The sequence below is a fragment of the Rhinolophus ferrumequinum genome, chromosome 23, assembly GCF_004115265.2.
Source record: "Rhinolophus ferrumequinum isolate MPI-CBG mRhiFer1 chromosome 23, mRhiFer1_v1.p, whole genome shotgun sequence".
Lineage (NCBI taxonomy): Eukaryota > Metazoa > Chordata > Mammalia > Chiroptera > Rhinolophidae > Rhinolophus > Rhinolophus ferrumequinum.
The window spans coordinates 44,707,916-44,732,556 of NC_046306.1; the positions used below are offsets into that span (position 1 = coordinate 44,707,916).

Genomic DNA, 24,641 nt, shown 5'->3' on the forward strand with positions numbered 1-24,641 from the left:
CATAATAATCTCAAGATCCATCCATGTTGTCACAAATGGTCCTGTATCATCTTTTCTTACTGCCGAATAGTATTCCATTGTGTATATATACCACACCTTCTTTATCCATTCATCTATCAAAGGACATTTTGGTTGTTTCCATGTCTTGGCCACCGTAATCAAAGCTGCAATGAACATTGGAGCACACATGTCTTTATGTATAAATCTTTTCAGATTTTTTGGGTAGATACCCAGGAGAGGAATTGCTGGGTCATATGGTAATTCTATTCGTAATTTTTTGAGGAACCTCCACACTGCCTTCCATAACGACTGCACCAGTCTGCACTCCCACCAACAGTGTCTGAGGGTTCCTTTTTCTCCACAGCCTCGCCAACACTTGTTACTATTTGTCTTGTTGATGATAGCCATTCTGACTGGGGTGAGGTGATATCTCATTGTGGTTTTTATTTGCATTTCTCTGATGATTAGTGATGCTGAGCATTTTTTCATATATCTATTTGCCATTTGTATGTCCTCTTTGGAGAAATCTCTCTTCAGGTTGTCTGCCCATTTTTCATTTGGGTTGTTTGTTTTTTTGTTGTTGAGTTGTATGAGTTCCTTGTATATTTTGGATATTAGCCCCTTATCGGAGGCACTGTTTGCAAAAACCTACCAAATAAAGAGTTGGTAGCCTCTTTATTTTGTCGATGGTTTCTTTTGCTGTGCAGAAGCTTTTAAGTTTCATATAGTCCTATTCGTTTATTTTAGCTTTTACTTCCATTGCCTTTGGAGTCCAATAAAAATAAAATGCTCTTTGAACTCAAGGTCCATAATTTTAGTACCTATGTTTTCTTCTATGCAGTTTATTGTGTCAGGTCTTATGCTTAAGTCTTTGATCCATTTTGAATTAATTTTGGTACATGGTGACAGATAGCAGTCCAGTTTCATTCTTTTGCACGTGACTATCCAATTCTCCCAGCACCATTTATTGAAAAGGCTGTCTTTCCTTCGTTGTATCTTTTTAGCTTCTTTGTCAAAAATTATCTGTCCATATTTATATGGTTTTATTTCTGGGTTCTCAATTCTATTCCATTGGTCTATGTGTCTGTTTTTCTGCCAATACCATGCTGTTTTGATTATTGTAGCCCTGTACTACAAGCGAAAGTCAGGGAATGTGATACCTCCAGTATTGTTCTTTTTTCTTAAGATTGCTTTGGCTATTCGGGGTCTTTGGTGGTTCCAAACAAATCTGATGATTTTTTGTTCTATTTCTTTAAAAAATGCCATTGGGATTTTGATGCGGATTGCATTAAATCTGTATATTGCTTTGGATAATACGGCCATTTTAACTATGTTGATTCTTCCAATCCATGAGCATAGAATGTCTTTCCATTTCTTTGTGTCTTCTTCAAAATGACTTCAAAGTGACATTTCTTTCAAAAATGTCTTATTGTTTTCAGCATATAGTTCCTTCACATCCTTGGTTGTTTATTTCCTAAGTATTTTATTCTTTTTGCTGCAATTGCAAAAGGAATTGTTTTTTGTATTTCTTTTCCTGAGATTTCATTGTTAGTATATAGGAATGCAATGGACTTTAGTACGTTGATTTTGTAGCCAGCAACTTTACTGTATTCGTTGATTGTTTCTAATAGCTTTTTGGTGGAGTCTTTAGGGTTTTCTATATATAGCATCATGTCATTTGTAAAGAGTGATAATTTCACTTCTTCATTCCCAATTTGGATGCCTTTTATTTCTTTCTCTTGCCTGATTGCTCTGGCTGGACTTCCAACACTATGTTGAAAAGCAGAGGTGACAGGGGCAGCCCTGTCGTGTTCCTGAACATAGAGCAAAGGGCTTCAGATTTTCACCATTAATTATGAGATTAGCTGAGGGCTTGTCATATATGGCCTTTATTATGTTAAGGTATTTTCCTTCTATACCAATTTTATTAAGTGTTTTAATCATAAATGGATGTTGTATCTTGTCAAATGCTTTTTCTGCATCAATTGATATAATCATATGATTTTTGTCCTTTATTTTGTTTATGTGATGTATCACATTGATGAATTTGCGGATGTTGAACCATCCTTGTACCCCAAGGATGAACCACACTTGGTCGTGATGAATAATCTTTTTAATGCATTGTTGTATTCGATTTGCTAGAATTTTGTTTAGGATTTTTACATCTGTATTCATCAGAGATATTAGTCTGTAGTTTTCTTTTTTTGTGTTGTCCTTCCCAGGTTTTGGTATCAGGATAATGTTGGCCTCATAAAATGAGTTGGGGACTACTGTCTCTTGGTCAATTTTTTGGAACAGTTTGAGCAGGATTGGTATTAGATCCTCTTTGAAGGTTTGGTAGAATTCACTAGTGAAGCCATCTGGTCCCGGACTTTTGCTTTTGGGAAGGTTTTAGATGACTGATTCAATTTTGTTACTGGTGATCGGTCTGTTTAGATTTTCTAGTCTTCATGGTTCTGCCTAAGAACTTGTCCATATCTTCTAGGTTATTGAATTTGGTGGCATATAGTCCTTCATAGTATTCTCGGATGATCCTTTGTATTTCTGTGGTGTCCATGATAACTTCTCCTTTTTCATTTCGGATTTTGTTAATTAGTGTCTTCTCTCTTTTTATCTTAGTGAGTCTAGACAAGTGTTTGTCAATTTTGCTAATCTTTTCAAAGAACAAGCTCTTTGTCACATTAATTTTTTTCTATTGTCTTTTTGATCTCTATTTCATTTAGTTCTGCTCTGATTTCTGTTATTTCCTTTCTTCTGCTGACCTGGGGTTTCACTTGTTCTTCTTTTTCTAGTTCTTTAAGGTGTAACGTGAGGTTACTTATTTGGGATTTTTCTTGTTTCTTGAGATAGGCCTGTAATGATATAAATTTCCCTCTTAAAATTGCTTTCGTTGCATCCCAAAAATTTTGGTAGGATGTATTTTCATTGTCATTGTTTCTGTGTATCTTTTGATCTCTTCTCTAATTTCATCTTTGACCCAGTTGTTCTTTAAAAGTATGTTGTTTAATCTCCATGTATTTGTGTTTTTTCCTGATTTCTTTTTGCAGTTGATATCCAATTTCAAAGCCTTGTGATCAGAGAATATGCTTGGTATGATTTCAATCTTCTTAAATTTGCTGAGGCTGATTTTATGTCCCAATATATGGTCTATCCTTGAGAATGTTCCATGTACACTAGAAAAGAATGTATAGTCTAATGTTTTAGGATGAAGTGCTCTATATATGTCAGTTGTGTCCATGTCATCTAATGTGTCATTTAGGGCTGCAATTTCTTTATTTTCTGTTTGGATGATCTACGGATAGCTCTCAATGATGTATTTAAGTCCCCCAGTACAATTGTGTTTTGGTCAATTTCTCCCTTTAGTTCTGTTAGTAGTTGCTTGGTATATTTCAGTGCTCCCTGATTGGGGGCATAAATATTGATGACTGTTATGTCTTCTTGTTGTATAGTCCTCTTTACCATTATGAAATGTCCATCTTTGTTTCTTGTTATCTTTTTCACCCTGAAGTCTGTTTCATCTGATATCATTATGGCTACACCTAATTTTCTCTGGGTATCATTTGCTTGGAGTGTCAATTTCCACCCTTTCACTTTGAGTCTATGCTTGTCCTTGTAGCTGAGATGTGTCTCTTGGAGACAGCATATGGTTGGGTTTAGTTTTTTTGATCCAATCTGCTACTCTGTGCCTTTTTATTGGTGAGTTCAGTCCATTTACATTTATGGTGATTATTGATATGTGAGTATTTCCTGGTATTCTATCTTTAGTTTTCTGGTAAGGCTGTGTCTCCATTGTTTCTTTGCCTTTTGTTGTTATCTATTATCTCTGTGTGGTGGTATTCTATGATGTTTCCCTCTATTTCTTCTTTTATTACAGTATATATTTCAGTTCTGGATTTTTTTTGACTGGTTACCCTTAAGTTTATGTTAAAGAAAGTTTGATATTTAGAGTATTCCATTTTCTTCAGCACGCTTACTTTCTCCATTCCCATATTCCGGTTCAGGCCTTTACTCTCCCCCTTTTTATGTTTCTGTTGCCACAAATTGTCCCTGTTGATGGTGGTCAAATAGCCTCCTTTAGTATTTCTTGTAGTGCAGGTCGTGTATTAGAAAATTCCCTCAGCTTCTGTATGACTGGAAAGGTCTTTATTCCTCCTTCATATCTAAAGGATATCTTTGCTGGTTATATTATTCTTGGCTCATAATTTCTCTCTTTCAATAGTTTGAATATTTGGTTCCACTCTCTCCTGGCTTGTAGAGTTTCTGCTGAGAAATTTGATGATAATCTAATGGGCTTTCCTTTGTAGGTTACCTTCTTCTTTTCCCTGGCTGCCTTGAGGATTCTTTCTTTGTCGTTGATTTTAGACAGTTTCAATACAATGTGCCTTGGAGAAGGCCTGTTGGGATTGAGGTAATTAGGTGTTCGATTTGCTTCTTGGATTCGAGGATCCAGGTCTGTCCACAAGTTTGGGAAGTTCTCATCGACAATTTATTTGAATATATTCTCTGTTCCCTTCTCGCTTTCTTCTCCTTCTGGTATGCCCATTATTCTTATATTGCTCTTTCTGATGGAGTCAGAAAGTTCTTGTAGAATTCTTTCATTTCTTTTAAGTCTCAAGTCTCTTTCTTCTAACATCTGTGTCATTTCCAGGTTTCTATCTTCGATGTCACTGATTCTTTCCTCCATCTGGTCAACTCTACTACCTAAGCTGGTTATTTCATTTTTAATTTCTTCTATTGAGTTCTTAATCTCCAGGAATTCTATTTGGTTCTTTTTTCAAATTTCAATCTGTTTTGTAAAATGCTCATGTTGTTCTTTGATTGCGTTTCTGAGTTCATTAAACTGCCTTTCTGTGTTTTCTTGTATCTCGTTGAGTTTTTTCAGAACTGCAATCTTGAATCCTCTGTCATTTAAGTCACATATTTCCATATCTTTAAGTTCCTTTTTTGGAGACTTTTCACTTTCTTCCTGAGCTGTCTTGTTTCCTTGGTTATTCATGGGAATTACTGATTTATTATTTCTCTTCCTAGACATCTACAGGAGTGGCTTCTGCAACAGGTTCATAGGAAGAGGTCTTTCTTTTTTTCCCAGTACTAGTTGGTAGAATGTTTTATTTTCTCTCTGACTGCAGCCTTCTTTTCCTCTCTCACACAGTAGTGCTATGTTTTCTCTGCACTATTCCAGCTTCTCACACAATGGGGGGATTCCCTGGGAGATGGGCTTCTCCTCTGTTAATAGTTCGCTTGGGTCACAGGGCGGGCGCTGTGTCCGTGTGGGTATGCGGAGAGCTTTTGAAGTTCCAAAGCCCTTCCTGCACCAGATTCAGAGCCCTTATGTTTCAGCAGTTCTGTTTACTCCTGCAGGGATCCGCCCAGCTAGGTGGGGACAGGGACGGGGTGAGTTGTGAGAGGTGGCCCAGAGCAATGTCCACGACCACCACCATAGCCAGTCCTACTTCCACAGCTCCCTCTCCTCTGCCAGAACTAGTTGGGCTGCGAATCTGTGTCTGTGGTCCACAGTTCTCAGAACAGCAAATATTCTGTTCTTTTGATCTGACACTGCTACTCTTCTGCTTCTAGCACGGGCCAGGTGGGGGCGGGGCGAGCTCTTGGAGGGTAAGGAGGGGGCGGCTAGGCTCAGTGCCTAAGGCTTCCATTCTCTGCTTCGTTTAAACCACCATTTAAACCACCATTTTAAACCTTGAGTGCTTAAACCACCATTTTAAACCTTCTTCCCTCAGTCTTTGCTCCAAAGTCTGCCGTGAGCATTGGGTTCAGCTGTGTTATATGGGGCCCCCTCAGCCCTGTGGGCCTTAAGCGGAGCCCTAGGAGTCCGAGTACTTCCCTCTCCCGCAGCTGAGGTAGTTCTGGGATGCAGCGAGCTCAGAGCACTGAGCTAGGTCTGCGTCCTGCGCCCGCGTGGTTCCGTCTCTGCATTTCTCCCTTCCCTCCTCCCTTGTTCGCATGATTCGCCCACCTTTAGGTGAATTCAGTAGTGGGCCTCTTCATCTTGCCTGTCTGCTGTGCAGGGAGTCCTTTGTGGAGTTATTATTGTTCGATTAGTTGTAAATTCCAGGGGAGCTTTACAGAGGCTCACCTCATGCCACCATTTTGATGACGTCAGCCACATGATAATGTTTTAAAGACTTAGTTGATAGTATTAAGTAAGAAATTAGATTATTTGCTACTCTGAGAACATTGTCACCACTAGAAATTGTTTCATTTCACATTCAGCTATTAATTATATATTTAGTGAATATTTTTAAGAGGTGTAGAGGTGCTTTCAATATCTAGAAACTCTTAATGTAATGTAAACATACCTAACTTTTCAAAAAAACCTTATATGATTTCCAAAACATTTAGAACTCTGTATAGCCAGAACTGTAGATGAATACTGTTTGTCAAGCCAGGGATTTTGGAGCTCCCTTTAAGCGACTAAACCTACAAGATGAAAATGCTGTATTTTCCTGTACCATCAATTTTAATCAAAAATTTGGGGAAATGGTGTTTTAGTATAAAAACATCAATGTGTTTTGGAATAAATTCTTATAAAGTTTTAACCGGAATTTTAAGACATGAAACTTCCTGCTTTCTTGTTTGAGTATTCTTCAAACCACTCCTCTTTCTCCCTTGCTGAAGAGGAGGCAGTCTCAGATGTATTATGTTAATGGAGAATATCATTAAAAAGTACAGTATTGTAGGGATATCAGTATTAGTCAACATATTTTGGTGTGTCTTCAGTTTCACAGTTTATATTCCAGCACTCAAAACTCAGGATTAAGTTTTGACAAAGAGTTATTTAGTCATACTAAATACTAAGATAATATTTCTATCTTAGATTGGTCAAAGTAAATCACACCAATTTGTAATAGTCTAAAATTGGGCTAATATATCTTAATAAATATACATCTACATGTAATAGGAATTAAATGTAACTTGTGTGATTAGCTTTTGGTTTACAGAGAGAATATCATATATCAAAAATTTTTATATGAAAGGATCATTTCTACTCACTGTGCATTATAGCCAATTGATGTGATGAATAATGATGATAAAATTTATCCAAAATACGGATATGATAGGATGTATATAATGCAGACAGTGTGGAGGAAACACATGAAACACATGTGTTTACATTAGTATGAAAAAGAATGTGGGCTGATAGGTAACTTAGCCCTAACTGGTCTTTCAACTACTGCTTTTGTATCTTTGCAAAATATGCTTAAGATATATTTTATAGTAATGGGGGCCTTTTAAATTTAAGCTGTTTTGTCCCCTGTGTTCTTGGTATTTTAGTACTTCAAATCAATCAGAACTTTGTAGACAGGACTGAAATTTTCTTGGGTACTTGTTTCTTTAGCACTTTGAAGATATAAACCACTTTATAAGTATTAAATGTCATATGCCTTTAAAGTTTCCTGTGCTTTGGGTTTGAAATAATTTAGTTATGTCTTTTTTTTGTATATAAGTTGTAAAATTTGCTACTTTTAAATACCAGCATTTCAATACAGATTTTTTTGGTTATGTGCAAAAATTGAGGGAAACAGGAATGCAAAACAATATTTTGCTTTGCAGCATGTTTCCTAAGCTTAAATTTACCTTCCTAATTATATTTACTGAAGCAAATTTTCAATTTTGTTTGATTCCTTGAGAATGTATAACTTGAAGATAAAAGCAATCCAGATAAATATCTATATTAGGCAGAATCCGATCAATGATTTTAAAATTTCTTTGGATAATCCATAAAATGAATAATTCAAATACAGGTAAGTGAGAGTTGATGGTATATTACAGTGATAATTTTGTATTTTTCAGAAAAAAAATTAAAGCAGATTCCTTACTTATTTTTTTTCTTTTTGTTATAACGACCAGCTTTTGGTATTTCATTGTTACTGAGATCTATTTTTAAAATAATATTTTGTTCTCCAAGGAAAAACTTAATTGAAAAATTTAAAAACATTTCTAAATAATTCATAGGACAGAGAAACATTATGATGGAATTTAGAAAACATTTCAAACTGACAATTATAAAAATGTAAACTAGCAAAATTATTGGACTAGAGCTAAAGTAGTACCTAGCTAGAAGTAAACTTAAAGGTTTAAATGCATTTATTGGAAAAGAAGGCTGAAAATTAATATGGTCACCTTAAATTAGAAAAAGGAAAAATACATTTTAAAAATTTGAAAGAAAGAAATAAAAAAGATGGGGGAAAATGTAATATAAAACAAAAACAGAGGTGTTCAACAAAGCCAGTTAGTTCTTGGTGCAGGCAGGAGTGGGGGTAGGGGGATGTAATAAAATTTTGAAATCTCTGGGACTGTTGATCAAGAAAATAAAGAGAGGGCACAAATAAATAATATGAGTGAAAGGTAAGTGTTGACCCTGAGAAAGAAGATAACTACCAAGAAGGGCTCCGGGTAGCTAATTGGGCTCAAATTTACAAACAGAGCCTAGCAGCCATAATGCAAACCATGCTTCAAGGAGAAGCCTACACTAAACTACCACCTGCACTGAACTGCCTGCCTGCACTGTGTTCCTGCGTGCTGAGCAAATCCTTATAAAGATGTTTCTGGAATCATATTTCAACCAATAAGACTGAGACTTTGCCCATCTAATCATAGCTGTGCAGTTATGTTCTCCATTAGAATCTTCATTGACCAATCAGAGGCACCCCACTCCAACCAATCAGGACAGTGCTTTTTAGAATAATCAAACCATGAGGATATGGAGTCCTCATTTGCATGAGGACAGACCAATCAGGGATCAGGGGTGGGAGCTTCTCCATACGTAAGTCAACTCCCCTTTGGCTCAGGAAGCCCACTTTCCCTTTTGACTAAAGACTGCCTCTCTTTGGCTGGAGCTGAAACACTTAACTCTCTTGACCGGAGCAGAGCAGGGTGGAGCTCTCTAGCCAGAGAGGGGCCTCGCCAGCCTAAGGGCTGCTTGCAGCCATGCTATTCCACAGCTGTGCTGTGTCATAGTTGAACGATAACACTATTGCTCTGTCTCACAGTCATGATGTTCTGCAGCTGTGCTGTATCACAATTGAGCTGTTTGTGCGGAATAAAGTTTCCTTCTCACTGCACCCCAAATTGGGGATTCCTGTTGGCGCTGAATTGGTGCCAATGACCATCAGTTGACATTACATGATACCCAATGTGGGGCTCTGAAGCAATGACCTGATTTCCTGACATAGTCCTGAAACCAGTGCATCTGATGGCCGCATGAGCCCTTTGTGCTTGAGTTCTTTTCCTGGCAGCTGAGGGTCTTGAGGAAGTCTTCTCAGATCCAACAGCCCCCATCCTTATGGTTGAGGTCTTGGAGACTATTTGGTTTAGATACAGGAATCTCTCTGGTGACCTCAGTTCATACGTTTGGACCAAGAGGACCCTCCATATGATTTGGATTTGGTGCGTAGCAAGGATATCCCTCAGTTGTGATTAACACTAGTCAGGTATCCTTAAGGAGGGCTTTTCTGTCACATTTGCTACCTAGGGAGGGTATCTTCCAGTCGCTTTTGGTACCAGGGAAGGTATCCTCCAGGTTGGGACTAAGCCTTGTCCATAAATTTTGTGGGGACTAATGGGCACCCAAAAGGATGTTTTCATAAGGAGGGGTGCGTGTTAGGACACTAATTTGGGGACAGAGCCAGGAGTGCAGTTTTCAATCTCTCACCCTCACGTGGAAAGGTGCTGGCTCAAGTAGTAAATGGCGATCAACTGTGATTGGATGGCCATCAGCTGTGGCTAGTTGGCCGTCAGCTGTAACCAGTGAGACATTGGCCACTAATATAACTGCTATGGCTATGCTAGCAGAAAATGGGGGCTAGCAAGAAGATGGTGGTTGGCAAGCGTAGATTGCAGTTAGCACAGCAGATTGCAGTTAGCAAGGGGTTGATTGGTTGGCAGAGAAGTGGACGGCAGGTTGCGGATCGTGTGGCTCCTGCTTCCTGTGTCTCTAACCCAGCCACTAGCGAGAATATAGTGGTCTAACTCCCCTATCTGTGGCTCCGTGGGTGTTCCTTTTTGGCCTCGCCATGTCCTGCGTTCTTGTGCGGGGAGCAGGAGCTGAGATTCCCCATGACACCCTGCGTGACACATGGTGCAGCGAGCGGGGTATGGTGCCGGCCAAAACTCTCCGAAGGGCAGTTGAGCAGTTTGTGCATATGAACAGTCAGTCCCAGGAAGACCAGGAGGAGCAGCTGCTGGAGAGCTGGACCCCCGTGGAGGGACGGGAAGACGTGGATGGTTCCTGTGGGACAGAGCCCCAGAGAGCAGTTTCCAAGCTCTTGGCCTCACATGGAAAGGTGCTGGCTCGGGTAGTAGATGGCTGTCAGCTGTGGCTAGTTGGCCGTCAGCTGTAACCCTTGAGACGTTGGCCACTAGTATAACTGCCACGGCTGCACTGGGGAGTCGAGTCGAGGAAAGTCGAGTCAGTCGGTTGGCAGAAAAGTGGACAACAGGTTGCACGTCGTGTGAATCCAGCCTCCATTGAGACTATAGTGGTATGACTCCCCTACCTATGGCTCCGTGGGTGTTCCTTTTTGGCCTAGCCATATCCTGTGTTCTTGTGTGGGGAGCAGGAGCTGAGACACCACAGGCTGCCCCGCGTGACAGTTCCCCAACCAGCATAGGCCAGAGAAAGCGAAGGTCAGTCTTGCGGTCCTGTGGGCTGGGAAGTGCTTGCTGAGGCCCTCACCCCCAGGTTGGGGAGGACTTGGAGCACTCGCCCTGTGGGAAGGGCACACATTATGAGGCTAAGGCACAGCTCTGGTGAATGACTATGGACTATGGGGAATGGGCTCCATCCCTAATTTAATGGACTGCTTGACTGTTTGCTTGGGAACGCACCACCATGTAGTGGAACTGGCGGACGTTTGCTTTTGTGTCTCCGCCGGCCCCCGTGGAGAATATATGAGAATCCTGGCTGTGCCCAGATAGATTGGTGGTACCCTGAGAAACCCTGGCTGTGCCCAGGAAGACTGGCTGTGTCCAGAAGGACTGGCGGTACCCTGAGAGGCCCTGGCTGTGTCCGGGGAGACTGGTGGTACCCTAAGAAGCCCAGAAAGTCTGGCTGTGCCCAGAAGGACTTGTGGTGCCCTGAGAAACCCTAGCTGTGCCCAGAGAGCCTGGCTGTGTCCAGGATATTGCATTCACCACCAGGCTCTTCACACAGGGCCCCTCATGGAAGACGCTTGTCGCGTAGATTGTGAGGCGAGACCCTGTGGGAGTGGAGTGTGGGGACAGAGCCAGGAGTGCAGTTTCCAGGTTCTCGCCCTCATGTGGAAAGGTGCTGGCTCAGGTAGTAAATGGCCATCAACTGTGATTGGATGGCCAGAAGCTGTGGCTAGTTAGCCGTCAGCTGTAACCAGTGAGCCATTGGCTACTAATATAATTGCCGTGGCTATGGTAGCAGAAAATGGGGGCTAGCAAGAAGATGGTGGCTGGCAAGCACATATTGCAGTTAGCAAGGGGTTGATTGGTTGGCAGAGAAGTGGAGGGCAGGTTGCGGATCGTATGGCTCCTGCTTCCTGTGTCTCTAACCCAGCCACTAGCGAGAATATAGTGGTCTGACTCCCCTATGTGTGGCTCCGTGGGTGTTCCTTTTTGGCCTCGCCATATCCTGTGTTCTTGTGCGGGGAGTGGGAGCGGAGACCCCGCATGACACCCTGCCTGACAATAATGTTTAATGAGCATGGCGGGGTGGGTTTGGGGGCCACTACCCATAAGGAGGAGTACAAAATGTGTAACCCATGATCTAAAGTTTGCATGCTAATCAGCTGCCTCCTGATGACAGCAGAGGGGGACTTTGGCTGATTGCATGTACAAAAATTACAGTCCAGAGAATTGTAATTGGCTAGGCCTCTAGACAAAAATCATGCAAGATCTCAAGCTTTTCGGCCCAAGATGGGGTTCCTGTGAAACTCCAAAGCTTGTCTATTTGCTTGCTCAATTAGAACAAAGAAAAACTATACCTCCCAGAAACAATGTAAAGCCTTCTTTTTTTTATTATTGATAACTTAATGAAATCAAGAATCTACTTTCGCCTCCCTTACGAAAAGAATTCTAAATTGGGTAATGCCTTGATAAATTAAAAAGGAAACTGGCACTTGTTAAACTGAAACCAAAGGGGGTCATCAGAAAACTTTCCCTCCAACCCTTGTGCTTGCAATTTTACAGTCACTTTATTAAAAAACCTTGGAAGATCCCTCACTTACTAGCCCCCCCTTGACCAGCACCCTGCCTAACCTCTACATCTTTTCTTCTCCTCCCTCATTTTCTTTGTCTATAGATGGGCAGCAGCCATCTTATATTCTGACTTCTCTTCAATCTTCCCTCCAGGAATATCTGCCTCTTTTAAAAGTCAGGCCTCTAGGAGCCACTCTCTTTACTTTCTGAGCTTTCCAAATTTATTGTGGACACTTGCTTTCTATTTTCTTTTGCTTGTGTGTGTTGATAAGCCCACCTTAAGGAGAAACTTTAAAGGAGAGGATCTCAAACCTCTTAGAAAAAATAGAATGCATTCTTTGATTTTAAAAACAACTTTAAAGTATTCTGACAGTATGCAAAACCTTTGGCTATCTCAGCAAAACCTTAACTTAGTCCATCTGACAGAAAACATTTGGATCCATACATTTTTTTTTTCAGTTTTGTATTATTGTGCTGTCTGTGTTTTTATTTATGTATAAATGTAATAGATAAGGTATGTTTCTACTGCCAGATAGTATTGCCAAATTGATTTATAAATTCAAATTCAGATTGTAAAAGGACTTTATTCAATTGGCTTAAAACAAATACATTTGGATCCATATGTTTTTGTTTTTTTCAGTTTTGTATTATTGTGCTGTCTGTGTGTTTATCTATGTGTATATGTTATAGATAAGGTATATTTCTACTGCTAGATAATATTGCCAAAATTGATTTATAAATTCAAATTCAGATTGTCAAAAAAGGACTTTATTCAATTGGCTTAAAACAAATGAACAGTCATACAAATTGGAGAAACAAAGGAAACTAATACAATTGCTTTTCAAGTGCACATGATCTAGCATTAATCTTTACTAAATAAAAAATAGCTTAAGGAAGTTGGTTTAATTAAGAAGGACATGCAGTTTTCACTGTTTGGGGGCTAGTTGACTAGATGAGAAATCAGGGTAATAAGTTTGGAGACCTTAACATGTCATTTTGAAAGGCTAGAAGGGCACAAAACGCCTCAGATTAAGATCCAGACTGACAACAAAGTCTGGATGTTACGATGATGGAAAATGATTGCATATGGAAAATAAGATGTGTGTTTGGTAAAAGAAGGTATGAGGAATGGAATTTTTTATTTAGTATTCAATACATTTTTACTGAAGGAAAAGACAGTAATTTTGTCCTAAAGTAAAGAGGACATTTCTTATTCCAGAATAAGAAAGAAAAAAGGACAAAAGCTGAAAGTTTTATGAAAGTTGCAGGAGGCTTGTGGAAGTCATAAGTCTATGGAGGAAGAATCTTTAAAAATATATATCTTTCGATGGTCAAACTAAGATGAAAATGGATTTATTTAAGTTGATTTTCTTTTGATGTCAAAAGTACACTAACACAGAATTAGAATTTGAGTTTCTTTCTCTCTTAAAAGGACAAAAGTTTTCCTATACTACTGGTATGCTCTCATTAGGAAATTATAAAGGAAAGTAAAGATTTTATGTTTTATCAAGTATTTCCTGTGCTCTGCATCATCAGGTCTTTGATTGCTTAGGTAAACCAAACCTTCATAATATTTAAAGAACTAAATTTTGCTTCTAACCATTTAACTTTCTATAGGTGCTTGTGAAGTCTTTAAATGAATGATTAAATGGATAACTAAAATAAGGGAATCGCTCTTTACAAAAGGGGGAAATAAAACTAATTAGGCCTATTTGATGTTTGGAAAGTGGATTTCAATCCAATTGCCCCCCAACACACATATACAAGGATAAAATGTATTGATGATTTTTATGTATTCTCATTGGGTAGAAGCATTCCCAAGTTGAAGGGCTATAGCCACAGTCATTGCTAAAATACTTCTAGAAAGGATTTTTATTGTATGTAAGATCCCCACAGAGTCCCATAGCAATTGGAAAACCCATTTCATTGGACAAATTCTATACCAGCTATACAAAACTTGGCCGATATTGCAGTATTTCCATTGCACTTACCATCCTCAGTTCTCTGGTTTTATAGAACTGATGAGGTAGTTAAAATTCAATTAGTAAAACTTGTTGAATCTTTTAATCTGCCTTGGCCTAAAGCCGTTCCCTTGGTATTACTGAACCTGAGATCTATTCCCTTTGGTAAACATCACTTGTCCCCTTCTAAAATCAGTATATCCAAACAAGTACAATATAAGAAAGAAAATTAGAAGCTAATCTTTCTCATGAACATAGAAACAAAGAACCTAAACACAATGTTAGCAATCAAATATAGCAATGTACAAAACATGTTTTCTACAGGGAATAAGGAATGATTCACCATTAGAATATAATTTACTGTATTAACAAGTTAATGGAGAAAAATCATATGATCATTTCAGCAGATGAAGAAAATGTACAACAAAATTTCAACATCCATTAATGATTTTTAAAAATTCTTAGACTAGAAATAGAAGAAAATTTCTTAATCTGATGAAGGGCACCTTCATACCTTTTTTTTTTTTTTAAGATTTTATTTGGGAAGGGGAACAGGACTTTATTGGGGAACAGTATGTATTTCCCAGGCTTTTTCCAAGTCATGTTATCTTTTCAATCTTAGTTGTGGAGGGTGCAGCTCAGCTCCAGGTCCAGTTGCCGTTGTTAGTTGCAGGTGGTGGAGCTGACCATCCCTTGCGGGAGTCGAACCGACAACCTTGTGGTTGAGAGGATGCACTCCAACCAACTGAGGCATCCGGGAGACAGCTCAGCTCAAGGTGCCCAGTTCAATCTTAGTTGCAGGGGGTGGAGCCCACCATCCATTGCGGGAGTCAAGGAATCAAACAGGCAACCTTGTGGTTGAGAGCCCACTGGCCCATATGGGAATCGAACCGACAGCCTTCGGCATTATGAGCACGGAGCTCCAACCACCTGAGCCACTGGGCCAGCCCCCAGCACCTTCATACTTAATGGTATAATGTTAAAGGCCTCCATGGAGGGGAGGACAGTGAATAAACAGCTACTCAAGGAATTAAACAGAACATCAATCCCTCTCTATTCTGAGAGTTAAGCAATCACCCAGAACATTACTTACCCTTGTTATAGCTGTACCCTTTTGTCCCAACTAGACTGTCACTATGCAGGTGGCCACTGTTGGATTGTCCATCAGGAAGCCAAAAGAGACCATGATATGGCCAAATTAGCAGGCAAGAATAATAAAAGCCAACCTCTCATAGGCAAGGGTAAGATTTTTCTCACATTCTTTTATGTGTGTACTTGATCTTGGAAAATGGAAAGCTAGCCATGAGGCCAGAGGGTCTGACTTTTCTGGGGAGTTAAAGAGAAAGGGTTTGAATGGGAAGGCAATAATTTGTGGTTACAAATTTTAGGGAATCAGAAGAAGAAATGAAGGTGATGACTAGGATATTTTATTTGACATTATTATCAAGATCACCCATGAACAATGGGAGTCTTTGGTCAAATTTCCCCCAAAAACAAATCCTAAGAAAGGATTTGAGTGCAAATAGTTTATTTGGGAGGTGACCCTAGGAAACACCAGTAGAATGGAGAAGTGAGACAGGGAAGGGAGGAAAGATAATATGGGTTACCACTTTGGGCAACTGGGGCTCAATTCCATTGTACAACATGCTAGAGAGTTGTTCTTCTTGAGGGGCAAAGGAGAGAGAGGCAAGAGATCTAGAGTATTCATGGTGGACAGGAGCAGCAGTACTGAAACCAGAGGCCAAATTAGTCTGGGGCTTGTTCTGCCTGTACTCCTCAGCCAATAGATCAAACAGGAGTTGGGTAGTAGAATAAGCATTTATTATCAGAGCACCAGTGGTCTGAGAAGGCAGCAGGTTAACACCTCCAAAAACTGCCTTAACATTTTCAGACGAGCGTGGGATATTTAAGGGAAAATCTGGGCATTCCTCCAGAGGCCATGTGATGGTTCCAGGGGTCCACATGAAGTCTTCCCTCTGGCAATGTGGCTCTCCAACATGCTCATCAATGTAGGAGCAGTGCTGACCATAACCTGGAAAGAATGGTAGGCCACAAAGACTGTGATCAGTAAGCATTGGGTATTAATTATAAGTTTCAGGATAATTTTCTGAATCAGGGAACTGGGATAGGGACATTCAAGCTGCAGGGGGATAATCTGTTACTAAGCTTGAGGTCAAGAAAAAGTGAGGCCGGATATACAGCGAGGCCTTTGCTACAGAGGTCCCATCCGGGCCCTGCTTCAGTACCTCCTGGGCACTTCCAGTTGTTGGGCATGCTTGGGCTAAAAGAAAGCTCTTAGCGGAGAATCACGGGTGCTTGCAGGAAGGGCACTGGCACTATCTGCAACGAGGGCACTGTGAAATCCACATTATACTGCTTCGTGTAGCAGACAGATTTGCAGCTGACCTCCTAGGTTGGTGTGAGTAGATCACAAATATGAGCAATCACCTCCATTCTGAGCTTAGTCACATTGGGTAAACTGAGGCAACTTAGTAACTCATCTAATTCTTCTAAACTTTCTCACCTTACCCCCACCCAAAGCAGAACCAGTGACTCCTCCCTGCTGTCAGAGCACTTGCACACTTCCTCTGGAGCATTTCCAGGGTAGGTGCCAATTGGCTTCCATCATCTTCCACTTGCAGAACTGACCTGCTGCTTCTGGCTGATTAGTAAAAACTGAAGAAGCACCATAATAAGACCATCCATTCCTTTGACAAATATTTGCTGAGAATTATCTTAGTTTGTGTTTCCCCAAATGCAGTCTGAGACAAGAGCTTAGATGCAAGTAGTTTATTTGGGACAGGGGGCCAAGGAAGAAACGAAAGCCAATACAGGGGTTGGGCATGACTGAGCTGGTTACCACTGTGGGCAACTGAAGCTCAGTCTTGCTCCTATGAAGCATGGAAGGCTGAAGTATTAATCCCAATATGTTAATGGTTGGCTTCCCTGAATTTCCAGGCTATGCCTACTCTCAGGGCTTCCAGAGAAAGTTCTAATGTCATCTCACCGTACCCTCATATGGCAGAAAGGGCAAGGGATCTCTCTGTGTCCTCTTTTATGCGGGCATTAATCTAATTAGTCTCCCAGAGGCCCCACCTCCTAATACCATCACCTTAAATGTTATGATATCAACATATGAATTTTGGGGCACACAAACATTCAGACCATAGCAATTTACTAAGGAAAAACCTGGGGGAAGGGCTTTCCAGACACTGAATAGCATATGCAAAAGCCCATGTCAGAAAAACGGACAAATTCTAGAAACTCTAACAGTGAAATATGAACAGATATGTTGTGAGTGAGGTAGACAGAAGCAGGACCATCACAATTCCATGAAAAGACATTTCAAAATATTAGACTAAATGTAAATCAAAACTGTGAGATAGAATTTTGTAACAATTAGACTGGCAAAGATCCAAAGGTTTGAAAAGATTACAGGTGAAAATGTGGGAAAACCTACACTCCTATACATTGCTGTGTGTGTGTCAATTAATACAATGTCTAAGGAGCAATTTAGCCATAAGTATCTAACATTTAAAAAGGGGGGGGGAGACATATTCTTTACGATAGCAATTCCTCTTCTAAGAATTTTTCCTGTAGACATACCTACACATGTGTACAAAGATAGTCCCTGGGATCCTGTAGCATTATTCATAGCAGTAGACATCTAGAGCAAGGGACCACTTGGTAAAGGAGGGCAGTGTTCAACAAGGGGCTTCCAGGGACAACACGCCCTGCTGCCCAGTCCTCGTCTGCCATGTTATCCCTACATCCCATTTAGTTATCCCTCACTCACTGTCAAGTGTTACTGTCTTGACAATAAACTTAAGGCCACTGTTATTCAGAAACTCACTAACACTCTCCTGGGGCCTCCCCGAGAATGGACAAGTTTCCAAGTAAGCATGAAATGAGTTACCCACACCTCCTTGGCCGGATGCTGTTCACAGCCAACCTCAAGGGAAGTTGAAGAGGGGGCTCTAGCTCTGGTGGGAAGGAGACCGATGGAAGGGACATCTGGGCAGCCCCTACCAACAGGACCTTTCAGTAAACTGGGGGCCTGCATCCACAACTAACACAAGTCAGGAGCTGGCAAGTTTGGCAGTGGTTAGGAAGGGATAAGAAAATGGGGGTCAAGAATAGGAGAGATTTGAAGCAGCCAGTTGGATCACTTGGTTAGTATGCAGTGCTTATAACACCACCGTCATCGGCTAGATTCCCACATGGGCCAGTGAGCTGCGCCATCCACAACTAGACTGAAAAACAACAACTCGACTTGGAGCTGAGCTGCGGCTCTCCAGGACTTGATTGAAAAAAAAAAAAGAAAAAGACTTGATTTGGAGCTGATGGGTCCTGGAAAAACACTGTTCCCCAATAAAAATAAAAAAAAAAATAGGAGAGATTTGATCGCACTGCCTATTTTGTTGTGGTTGCGTTTTCTATCATATACTTTCAAACACAAACAAAAAGGAACATTATATATGGACCCAAGGAAAATTCAAAAATTCCACAGGCTGGTCAAAGCGGTGGTGGTAAAACTCAGCCAGGCACGAGGTAGGCCTGATCCGCAGCGCTGTGAGGAGCCCCTACCTATAAGCTAGGTCAGGACTTGAATCTGGCCTGAGAGGGCCACACTGAGACGCTGGGGGCCCAAACTGGCCGACACCCCAGTTCTCCAGCGACGCCAGCCAGATTCAAGGATGGAAGGAACCGCCTGACCGACACGGGCAGAAAGGGGCATTGCGCCTGCGCACTGGCCCCGCGACGCCTCGCCCCACTTAGCGGGGGCGCGACGTGCAAGTGGGAGGGACCCTGGGCGGGACCCAGGCATCCGGGATGCCCTGGTTCACAGCCACCTTTGAGTGGAGGCCGCGGTGACGCCTGCTGGAGCGTGAGAGTAGGGAGGCAGCCTCCGTCGCCCACCTGCTCCCCCGGGAACGACGCCTCCTCCCGCGGGTGGGGCAGAAGGGCCCTAGCAGGAAAAGCGGCAGGCCGAGCGCGGGCGCAGTGGGCGGGGGCTGCGGGCCTAGGGTGATTGCACGTGGGCCGCCTGGCGCTCTGGTGAGCTGCGTCCTGAAGTGGGGGCCGGGGTGGCGGAGGGTCGGCGGCCTCTCTGGTGCAGAACCGTTTGTCTGGCAGCTCCCGGGTTTCGAGCAGCACCTCCTTCCTGGGGATCCACTCGCGCACCAGTGTTCCCTCCTGGTGTTTTCCTGCCCTGGCTCGATTAGTTCTCCCTGAACTCTGGACTTCGTTGACTCCTGAGGGGTGCATTCAGTTTTCTGGCAACTTGGTGGGCCAGACAGGTCTCCACCCCCATGGAGCCTAGAACCCTGCTTCATTTATTTATTAAGCCAGCATTTGCTGACCCTCTTCCCAGGTGCAGCAGGGTTGTGGGCCTGTGGTAATGGGATACAGCATATGTAAAGGTATTTTTTTTTAATGGGTGGACAAATTTAAAATAGAGGAAGCACAGCCCAGTTGGGAAACTCAGGAAACAGGTAAGATTATGCCATTCAGACAGTATTGAAGATGTGAGGACAATTAACTCTGGCATTGGAGTAGTGATCAGAAGAACTCATGAGATGGTCTGGGTGGTTCTGCTTGAGCTGACCCATGAGCCAGGAGTACTCCAGGCTGCAGGAGGAAAAGGCCCTGAGGTGGACAGAGCTGGCCGCCAGGCTGGACTCCTCCGCTCAGTGGAAAGCATTGAACAGCCAGGAGAGTGTGGAATAGGAAGGAGAGATTGACGGGGCACCATGGAAGGGAGGGTGATTTTTATTTTAAGTGCAGCTGGAAACCACAGAATGGTTTTAAGGGTTGAAGAAAAAGCTGAATTGCTCGGTAGATTATTGTGGACACAGCCCTGAATCCTGCGTTTCCACCCAAAGTAATCAGCCACCTGGAAGTACCTCAGCCATTCCAGGTATCCCTTCAGGCATTTGTATTCCAGGATTATGTGCATCGAGCCACACATCCTCCATCCTCTGGGATGTGGGGGAGGTTCTAGCTCAGAGACCCCCCCAGTGAGGGAATCTGAAACCTGTAGGAAGGAGGTTCCTTGAGGATAGGTGGATGTCTCTCTGACTCACTGTGCAAGAGCCTTGATGTCTGGGGTACTTTTCCTGTTGGTGTTACTACAGCGTGAACAAGATTTATGAAAAGTCTAGCAAGCAAATCCAGAAATTGGTTTTTGTACCCCCACTCCTACCCTCAGAAGTGTCATTTGGCTAATATGGTGTGTGTCCATCTCCCTCCGGTTACCTCATGTGAAGAACCAGAAAAGTGGACAACCAAGTGAAAAGGTCTGGGAGTGCCCCCTCCCACTGTGTCCTGTGAAAAGGAGACAGGTGGTAATGACAGGCTGATTCATGTACAGGCTTTTGCAGAGAAGGGGAGAAAAATCTATGTAAAACTACCAGGAGAAGAAGTAGTCGTTGGCTAACGTGCTGTAATTTGGGTAGGTTTTCAATATGTGTGGCAGTCATTTGCTCACATGGTTGTTTTGTGTACTTGAACTGAAAACGAAGGAACTGGCCAACTGATTAGGTGGCCATCATCCAAATCAAATAGAACTTGTATTTCTGAGAGCTGACCTGCTGTTCCCAGCTCCTAGAAATCTAGCCAGGAGATAGAGCAGGAACTTACCTCTAACACCACTGCTCCACACCCAGACTCTGTTTGACCCCTTCCTGCCCCTGACAGAGGGTGCCCCCAGCAGGAACCTTCTGGGAGCAAGGTTTGCTCAGCCAAAGCTTTCTGTTTGCCTTTGTGCACGCTATGTCTTGCTCTACCCACTAGCCTACTCCTGATTCCTAATAGCCTTGTTCTAGACTTTTGCTCCTTTAAAGAACTTAACTAAATTAAACTGGAATTATTTTCCTTGGGGAGGCCTGATCAACACATTTACATGTTAGTGGTGCCCAGAGAAATGTGATTGCCCCTCCTGCAGGTGTCTCAGCTCTTAACAAACACCTTAACCCAGTGGAATGAAACTGGCTTTTAGGTTTCGCCTCAGGGGCTTGGAGGTACCTGTGGGCCAGACTGTTCCTGGCTCTGTGCTCCCACAATGTTATGTTCTATTTGGATTCTGTTTATGTCACCTTGAACTTGGTGTGTAACTATAATGATTATGTATATGGTTTTTGTGAGTGTTTTTTGATTTGTCTAGGTAGAGTCTTGTATTAATAGGGAAAGTGAGGTGATGAAGCACATTTGATTGGAAACCAAAATATCTGTGCCTCACCACGTGCCAGCTATGTGATCCCAGGCAAGTCCGCTTACAAACATTCCAAGAGCCTTGGGATCTTATGGAAAATATGTGTTTGTATGTCCTGTGATGTAAGTTCCAGCCTTGTGGGCCTTTGGTAATAGGATATTGCATATGTAAAGGTATTTTTTTAATGGGTAGACAAATTTAATAAAGAAGAACCTTTGCCTAAAAATTTGATATACCACTTGTTAATCAGATCATGTAGATCATAATTCTTAGATTAACATAACATGGTAAAACTTGATCATGTAAAAGGAATTTATAAAACATTTTCACAGTTGTAAGGTGTTAGTAATGCTTTTGTATCCTCACTTTTTCCCCCTATTCTTCTGCCTGCCCCCTGACCCCCCCTCCAGTTCAAGCCGTTGTTTCTCACTCTAGTTGTGTGGGACACAGCTCCCTGGCCCATGCTGGTATTATGAGCCTTGCACTCCCCCCGACAGAGGCAGTTGGTCGCTAGTCGTCAGTCAGCTGCTCACAGCAGCTCATGGCAGCTCTTTCTGGCAGCCGGTCACTCACGATGGCTGCTGGCCACTCACGCTGGCTGCCGGCCACTCATGCTGGCCTCTGGCCGCTCACGGTGGCACAGAGTAGCCCGTGGCAGCACTCAGCAGCCCGCGGCAGCACTCAGCAGCCCACGGCAGCTTATGCCAACCTCCGGCTGCTCACGGCAGCCCAGCTCCAGGGAGAGCTGTTGTTCACAGTCTCAGCTGTACAGGGCACAGCTTACTGGCCCATGTGGGAATCGAACAGGTGACCTCGGCTTTAGGAGCACGGCACTCCAACCACCTGAGCCACCGGGCCCGCCTGTGTCCTTACTTTCCATCTGTGGAAATAGCTGCTTTAGAACTTTTTCTATAAATACTTTTTTAGGGATGGGTGAGAAAGGTGAAGGGATTAGGAAGTACAATTTGGTGAAGTACAAATTGGTAGTCACAATGTAGTAACAGGGATGTGAAATACAGTATAGGGAATATAATCAATAATGTTGTAAAGACTATGTAAGGTGTCAGGTGGGTACTGGACTTAACAGGGGATCACTTCTTAAGATTATATAAATGCCTAACCACTGCGCTGTACACCTGAAACTAATATAAAATAATACTGAACACCATCTATAAATATATATGTATATATATATACACACACACACACACACACACACACACACACACACACACACATACATACAACAGTGGTACCTCAGTTTTCGAACGTAATCCATTCCGGAAGACCGTTCGAGTTCTGAAACGTTCGAAAACAGCCCACAGCTAGGCATCAGGATCTTGCACTCAGGGGAAGCCGCATGACATGTTCGACTTCCAAGACATGTTCAAAAACCGAAGCATTTACTTCCTGGTTTATGGCATTCAAAAACCAAAATGTTCGTCAACAGAGACATTCGAAAACCGAGGTGCTACTGTATATATATTCACAGTATGTGAAGTACAGGATAGGGAATATAGTCCATGGTAGTGTAATAGCTACTGTATGTGCAATGTCAGATGGGTAGTAGACTTGTTAGGGTTATCACTTGGTGAGCGGTGTAAATATCTAATCATTATATTGTTTTGTACACCTGAAACTAATTTAAAAAAGTACTTTTTTAATGATCACTTAGCAACAGGAAACTTTGGGTTACAGTAACCTACCAAAAGGAGGCCTATGAGAGGGCCAGTTGTGTCTGAGTGATGACTGCCTGGCGATGGGCATTCCCCAGGTCTCAGCCTCTGCTCATTCCTGGGTCTTCTCTCTGTTGATTTCTTTACCTGATCTCAGCTAACATCCACTTGATGCAGATAACTTCCAGGCCCAATCCCAAACCTGTCATCTGTCACAGAACCAATTTGATTTCTGACTGATGTCCTGCTGTTACTTCAAGCTCATCATGTAGAAAATCTGATCACTTTTGTCTCCTGCCAAACAGCCCCTTCCCAAATGGCCTACTTCTATTGGTTGCCATCAACCAGGTGCTGGAGCATCTTCTATGCCTCCATCTTCCCCTGACTGCTTGTTCTGCCTTGGTGAATTGCTAAGCTGTCAGCTAGCCCCCTTCACCAGCAAGTTTTGGCTGAGCAGCTGCTGGGCCCTGGACTTGTGTCAGAGGTAGGAGATCCGGGATGAGTGGCCTGGTCCCTGCTCCCAGAGAAGCGCTGTCTAACAAGAAGCAAGAGAGGCACTCTACATACAGTTTACTCAGAGAGGGGAAGTGAGTAGAGCAGCAAGGAAACCAAGGGAGAAGCCTCCAGCTGCTAGGGTTCAGAGTGGCAAGTATCTTGGGTAGGTTTTGCAGAGGTGTGAAGAAAGGACCAAAGGAACAGGATACAAAACAAAACAAAACAAAACCCACCAATGTTGAAGGCAGGAAGAATCAATAAAGCATGACCTGTCACCTTTGTTGAGCGAGTGGGGTGTGACTAGTAACTTTAAAACAGTTTAAATTTGATACAATAGGCAGGCCCAGCCATCTTCATTTTCCTACCCCTCCACTGCCTTTAGTGCTATGCCACAGAACTCATTGTTTCCTGCTTTGCCTCAGAAGGATTTTTTATTGTGATAAATATATATAACGAAATTTATCATTTCAACCTTTTTTAAGTACAGTTCAGTGGCATAAATTCAGTACATTCACATTGTTGTGCCCATCACCACCATATACCGTGTTTCCCCAAAAATAAGACCTAGCCAACCATCAACTCTAATGCATCCTTTGTAGCAAAAATTAATGTAAGACCAGGTCTTATTTTAATATAAGACCGGGTCTTTAATATAATATAATATAATATAATATAATATAATATAATATAATATAATATAATATAATATAACATAATACCGGGTCTTATATTAATTTTTGCTCCAAAAGACGCATTAGAGTTGATGGTCTGGCTAGGTCTTATTTTCGGGGAAATGGTATCTCCAGAACTTTTTCATATTCCCAAATTGAATCTCTGTGCCCATTAAACAGTAAATCTCCTGCCTTCCCCCAGCACCTGGAACCACTATTCTACTTTCTGTCTGTATGAATTTGACTAGGTACCTTATGTAAGTGGAATATTTGTCCTGTATGACTGGCTTATTTCACTTAGCATATTGTCTTCTAGGTTTATCCATGTTGTAGCATTTGTCAGAGTTTTCCTCCTTTTTAAAACTGAATAATATTATATTATATGAATATACCACATTTTCTTTATTCATTCATCTATGGATAGACATTTGAGCTGTTT

At 42.0% G+C, this 24,641-nt stretch overlaps 1 protein-coding gene across 1 annotated transcript in view; it reads right to left on the reverse strand.

Moving 5' to 3' along the window:
* The window catches only part of PYGB (glycogen phosphorylase B), a 55,331-nt gene extending 35,916 nt beyond the window's left edge, over positions 1-19,415 (reverse strand). The window contains 1 exon segment of the mRNA XM_033094577.1: positions 18,864-19,415. Coding sequence (XP_032950468.1) covers positions 18,864-19,415 — 552 coding nt within the window.
* Between the last annotated feature and the right edge of the window lie 5,226 nt (positions 19,416-24,641).